Consider the following 6,693-nt stretch of genomic DNA (forward strand, 5'->3'; position numbering starts at 1 on the left):
ATTCTCCATAACAAAAGTACAAAGACTGGTCGGAGACCAAAGACAATGGAACACCTCCTTTCCCTCCTTGCGCCTAGGCGGCGCCTTGGCGGATAGACCGTGTCTCTCATTAGCAAAAGATGTCTCGACCAGGGAGATATAAAAGCCAGAAAGAAGGAGAGAAGGAGGGGGGTTCAAACGGGGCGACAAAAACAACTAATCCCATCTATGTAAACGAACTTGGCTCGAGTCTGCAGACAGAGCGTTAACAAGGCATGGAAAGAGACACCAATTTTGGATGATACAGTGGCGCACGCATTGGGAATAATTTGAATTTTAGGCGAACATTTTTAAAGGAGTAAACTTGGTTTATTATACTTGAAGCCAGGACACAAATAAACTACAATAAACGACATTATGCGTAAGTAGCCCTAAAGTATTCTCAAATATTTTAGTAGTCTGTATGTAGCCTTGACTTCCACATGCTGTGGAAGCCAACCGATAAAGTGCTCTAAGGCTATTAATTTTTAGGCCTGTGCTACTTTAGTAATGTACGCGTAATTACGCATGGACAATACATTGCCAAATAGTATACTAAGGGTGTTATATCTCGACTAGACTACAACGACCGTGACAGACTTCTGTTTGGTATTCCTTTCGAATAGTAGGCCTATCCTATTCTATTGAGAAGTTTGGATCCAACCAGTTTGCAACAGACATCCACTTTCATTTCTAAAATGAAATAAAAACTGTTCTTTTTCATTTAAATTTACTTTCAATGTTTGTATTTTCAGTTGCAGAGGGCAGAGAAACGCCGGTCGCCACAGTGGTTAAAACAAACAGTGGACATGGAGATGAGCCATGCCCGCGCAGCTCAGTCAATTTTATTGACCACAGTCGGCGACACCGAACTGCCTTTACCCGGGAACAACTGTCCCGCCTGGAGCAAGAATACCTCAAGGAGAGCTACGTTTCTCGACCGAGGAGATGCGAACTGGCGACAGCACTGAACCTTCCCGAGACCACAATCAAGGTAGCTTACCCTACTGTCGAAATGTCAAATTAGTTTTTACCTCTCATTCTTGATCATTTTGAGAGTTAAGCCTACACTTGGCCCTGACCAACTTAGTCACTTTGATATGCATATAAACGACTTTACCTTTATCTAAACTATTTGAGGATCTTTTATGAATGACAAGGAATGCAAGGCACGACTTCATAAAAGAGGGATTTGAGCAACAGCGTCTGGCATTTACTTTTTTAATAGGTAGGGAGTGTCCGTTCAGGTATTCGAACTACCAGTTTAACAGTGATGGTCCAACCTTACCTGAATGTAACCTAAACAAAGCACATTTGTGATGTATTATAGTGTGGGTCTACTGTAATTTATCATTGAGAAATGTGAAGCAGCCCAGGTTTAGTGGGCATCTCGGTTGGTCACTCCTTCCTTTCTCTCCTCCTCAACCCCAGGTATGGTTCCAAAACAGGAGAATGAAGGACAAGAGGCAGCGTTACTCTCTCAGCTGGCCACACCCCCTGGACTCCAACCTGTGTGCCCTGATGGTGAGCCAGGCTGCAGCAGGCTTACCTTACCCCTTTCTCCCTCCCCTCCCTCCCCTCCCCCTGCACCTCTACTCTCACCACGGAGTGGGGGCAGGTGCCCCCTCTGTTCCCAGCCCCTTCGCTGCTCCCCTCAGGCCACTGGATCCCCTGCGCCTCTCTCATTCCCCCTACCCCAGGCCGGGTGGTCTACCCCCAACGGCCCTCTACCCCCATTCCAATGTGATGCACCATCCCGCCACTTGCCCCTGCCCCCTCTGCCTCCACTGGGGATCAGACCAACTGTTCAAAGCCAGAGGGCTGAGCGCTATTGGCCTGAATCGACCATGCAGTCCCAAAACTATGGCTGCCAGTCTGGACAGGAGGGAAGAGGTGCCTTTGCCCAGATGAAGTTTGCTGCAGTAGCTACCAGGAAATGACGATATGAAGTCAATGGTGGTGACGGTACATTGAGCACAATCACACACCTCATGATCAAATAAAACTGCCCTCCCTGGAGGAGTGCAATTTGATCCAGCTTTCCATGTTGTTGGAGCTCTAGATTTATCTGTGTCTGTCTAATAACACAGCTGGGGATGTTAATACTGTTTTATTTATTCATGTGAAATGCAACGTTCTTTCCAGATCGATGATCTTGAAACATTCCGGCCTTCACACATACGGTAGCTAATACTGGGGATGACCTTGAGGCAATAAGAAACGTTCCTTTTGTTGCAACTGCGTTTTCTTATGTGCAAGAACGAGAAGTTTCGTTCTAACTGCTGATTCACTAAAAGGCAGAGGAGTTCCATTAGTAGAATGTCCAATTAGACATTGAAGGTAAAACAATATATACAAAAAATCCAGACATTTTCCAGTCATAGAAATTCACATATTTCACTGTTTGCTCTGATAATCAAGTATGAATCTCAACACATGAGAAATGGATTTGCAGAAACTACTGTTGCTCATGTGTTTGTCTGATGTTTGCACTATTCTATTATCTTGTCTAGAATTGAAGAGAATGCATACAGTGACAGAATATGTGAAGGCGCAAAGTGTACATAAGATTTTCTTTTCCATCTTTCGGAATATGTGATGAAATATTTTAGTTAATACATATTTATGAGAAATCTCTGGTTCAACATTTTAAAGAACAAATTGTGATTGAGTACACTCGTTTGCATCAACAATGACATATATTACTCTGTCAAGCATACTTTTACAAAGTAAATTAAATAAATAAATAAACTCAACACTTCTCAAATCAATCTACATTTTCAATGTACTTTTGAATGGTTCGATTGCACACATAGAACCTACATTATAATCACATGACTGTGTCTTATCTGATAACAGTTCCTTGGTCTAGGGCAGCAATACCTTTTAGTGTAAGGACAGAAGCTGGGAGACGAGAAGCAAGTACAGGGAGTGAACATTTAATAAACAACGGACATGAAACAGAACACGGGCAGCATCTGGACAGGGTGAGGCATGGGAGCCCGACGAGCTGGCTGAGGCGTGGGAGCCCGACGAGCTGGCTGAGGCGTGGGAGCCCGACGAGCAGGCTGAGGCGTGGGAGCCCGACGAGCCGGCTGAGGTATGACTTGGGGTGGGAGCCTGCAGAGCCAACCGAGGCAAGGAAACCTCTCGAGCCAGCTAAGGCGTGGAAGCCTGACGAGCCAGCTGAGGCACCCCCGGTTCCTTTGGCAACAGCACCCGGACCTGACGTCACCAACCAAAACAAAACACAAAACTCCCTGATGCTTCCAATATGGGTGTCAGCATTCTGTAAAGACAGACGCTGTGAGACGAGAAGCAAGTACAAAGAGTGAACATTTAATAAACAAGGGACGTGAAACAGAACATGGACAGCATCTGGACAGGGGAAACAAAACGACATTAATGCTGACACAGGGATCAATCTGAGGAACAGACAGATATAGAGGGGGCAATCAACAAATTGAAGGAGTACGGGTGAGTCCAATGAAACGTTGATGCGAGTAACGATGGTGACAGGTGTGCGTATTGATGGGCAGCCTGGCGCCCTCGAGGGCCAGAGAGCGGGATCGGGAGCAGGCGTGACAGTTAGACTTGTTTAGATTACTGTAAGTAGTTCTTTGTCTGATTCAGCAGTAATCCCAGACAGACTGTAGACACAGAGGCTATCAATTACATTATTGCTATTTATTGACGTTCAGGTGCCCTGTTATTATAGATTGTATTACACATACAGAGACTGCATGTTCTTACCAGGCTAAAAATAGAGAAATTATAGTACAGGCCAAAACATCAACAGATAGGAGATGGGAGGTCAACGATGGACAGATACAAAGAAAGGTCAGAGCGATGTACATAATGGTTAAAATGACGAATAGAAGCCCTCACTGATGTATGCCATAATCAAAGTAATATTATACTGTAGGTCCGGGAATAAAACAATATCAAAATATCCACCTCTCATTGAAGCTGAAAACAAATGAATAGCCTTCTGCTGGACACGGTTGCAGCTGTGTGCCATTATGTGAAACTGCAAAGCACAACAACCCTCCACATCTTGTAAATTGTTAGTAGAGTGGTCATAAAATGTTCTGGACAGAAATCCGCAAAACAATGTTTGTAATGAAGCTCTGTTAACGTTGTAAAACAGAAACATGGATGGAAGAGTTCGCCCTCCTCCGAGACAGACACAAAACCAACCAATTAGAACACAGCTCTGATAATCAGACTGGAAGTCTGGTTTACCAAGTCGACCATCAGGACAACACACTCTGCTCCAACTCAACCTGTGCTGTTCTCAAGAAGAACAACAGAACACCATACTGCCTCTCTATACTGTAGTCCCAAACACTGTGTCCATACAACAGTTTCTTTGCAAGTCTGTCATCTCTTGAAAAGGTGATAAACTGGGCTACTGGAAAACAGAGGATAATCCTACTTCGCAAGTCTTAAAACTTGGCGAGGTCACCCGTCTCAAATGTAGATCAAACACTACTTTAATGATTTACCTACAGGAGCGGTCTAGAATATATTACAGTATGTGTAACAATGTTTTACTGCATGTCTTTTTTGGAAACAAGAACTTTTACAGTGATATGGATACAGTTCACTGAAAAATCAATATGGCACTTAAAGAACAAAAACAAACCAATAACTGCAGCACTATAAGTGCTTGCTACTGTATGGTACATTTTGGGGGTGTATTAAGGTAACCGAATGAAGTTCAATGGAAGTTTTGAACCCTATGTTCGTTTCAAATGAAATCAGTCTAGATTGATTGCTTTTATCTAAGCACTCATAATGACTGGGCAGATGATTTCTAAGTGCCAGCAGTGGCTTAGATAACCCTGTGGTCTCCACACCTGCACAGGTGCTTAACAAAGTATAGGGAGAGATTAGTCTGTCTGAATATAGCTTATGTTGGCGGGACACCAAGGGGAAGAGCAGCCATTTGTGAAGGCTCTTCTGTCTAGGGTTCATCTCTACAGCTCTATTGTTATCATGCGTTTGCCTGACTAAATATGACTGGCTACCGAGACTGTCGAGGACAGGTTATATAAAGCAATAGTATCAGCATTGGGAAAGGAACTCAAATAAAAAGTTGTTGCAACCACAACATTCTATTAGAATGGTAAATCATGTGTCGTCATGAGTGGTCATCGTGCCCTTGGATGAAATGACTGAATACATTTGTAAGCAGTTTGTTGTTGCATAAATTAGTTAGCAATTTACCTTCATTAAAATCGCTTGTGAGAGGCGCAACCTGCTGGAATGGTGTCAGCTTTTATAGGGACCAAAGGGGATGGATAATTGCGGTCGTATCCAGGTCGATCACAGTAGCAATGATGTACAAGGTCTCTCAATCACCAGTCTGTCCTCTGCAACGTAGCTGGCGTACGATACAAGTAAAAACCTGTTGTCTGAATCACAATCCCCTACCACCGTCTTGACCAATGCTACTCCAGACCAGCACAATCCCTCAGGATTCAAAGCACAATCTCCAATTCAAAGAATGAATCTCAGAGTTCTGAGCTCAAAGAGCTTTTGTCTTTCATATGAACAGTGACTGCTGAATGAAGGAATGAAGCGATAGGGAACGGCCTCTGTAAATGCCATGGAAACACTAGATGGGAACAGAGGGGAATCTCTTTCCCTCTGGAAGTCTGCATGGGTAATAAGATCAGACAGACACCGGAAAGAAAGGCTCTCTAACTAGAGAACTATGGGCAAGCCAAGCAGCGAAAGCAGAGCGGACAGTAAAATCTCTGTTTCCTGCCCGGCGTTTCTGCCTGTGTCTGGGGAACGCCACGGTGTGATATTTACAACATCCTGCTGCTGGACATGCCAACGACATGCTAACGTAGACTCTGTCTCTTTCTCGTGTCTTAATGGCTTCAACAGCCACAATGCTCTGCAACCAGACTTCAATACCTTTATTTCCACATGCATCTTATAGTAAGAGATTGTTTAAGTTTTGGATTGGTTCACAGACCTTAAACAAGTTCTTGAAATGGCATCAAGTTAATAAGGTATACTTTGTAACCCTCCCCTACTCAATGATGAATTAATAAGTACTTCCAAATATACTTCATATTGTAAATATGACATTAATGACAACTATGTGACTTGACAGAGATATATTCCACAAAAAGCTGCTGAGGTGCTGGATTGTGTTAAACAACTAACCATAACTACTCTCAATGTAATGTTTCCATATGGAGGCCTATCTTTTTAACCTTCAGCTACCAGACATCTTATTTTTAAAATGCTTTCCCTTGTGTTTTCCACTAACCCTCACAGCCAGCCAGCCAGCCAGCCAGCCAGCCAGCCAGCCAGCCAGCCAGCCAGCCAGCCAGCCAGCCAGCCAGCCAGCCAGCCAGCCAGCCAGCCAGCCAGCCAGCCAGTCAGTTCCACAAATGGGATATAAATACTGCGGTGGATAACCATCAGCGCTTCAGACAACAGGACAAGTTACAGCCTGAGCGTAAGCACCTGCTAGTTCGAGTTGAAATGATGTACCCACCTGAACATTTCAAAACAGCGCTCTGTAAAACATGAACGAGTAGTAACAGATGTTGATTTAGATGTTTAGACATTTTTTGTTCATTTGAGGAAAATGTCACAGAGAGTAAATTGCTGTGTCTCTCGGTGGAATTGGTCAGATTGAGGAGTAAC

At 43.9% G+C, this 6,693-nt stretch overlaps 1 protein-coding gene across 1 annotated transcript; it reads left to right on the forward strand.

The window, feature by feature from the left end:
- Positions 1 to 396: 396 nt before the first annotated feature.
- Positions 397 to 1,929, forward strand: LOC120043984 (homeobox protein XHOX-3-like). Its single transcript, XM_038988578.1, has 3 exons — positions 397 to 400; positions 774 to 1,012; positions 1,450 to 1,929. The coding sequence occupies exons 1-3, from the start codon at positions 397 to 399 to the stop codon at positions 1,927 to 1,929; spliced, it is 723 nt and encodes a 240-aa protein (XP_038844506.1).
- The last annotated feature ends 4,764 nt before the right edge of the window (positions 1,930 to 6,693 follow it).

Source organism: Salvelinus namaycush, chromosome 3 (assembly GCF_016432855.1).
Source record: "Salvelinus namaycush isolate Seneca chromosome 3, SaNama_1.0, whole genome shotgun sequence".
NCBI classification, from domain to species: Eukaryota; Metazoa; Chordata; class Actinopteri; order Salmoniformes; family Salmonidae; genus Salvelinus; species Salvelinus namaycush.

Excerpts from the sequence above, each read along its gene's own strand:
- LOC120043984 (XM_038988578.1), top strand. Across the intron at positions 1,013-1,449 it reads TTCCCGAGACCACAATCAAG|GTATGGTTCCAAAACAGGAG; the intron begins GTAGCTTACCCT and ends CCTCAACCCCAG.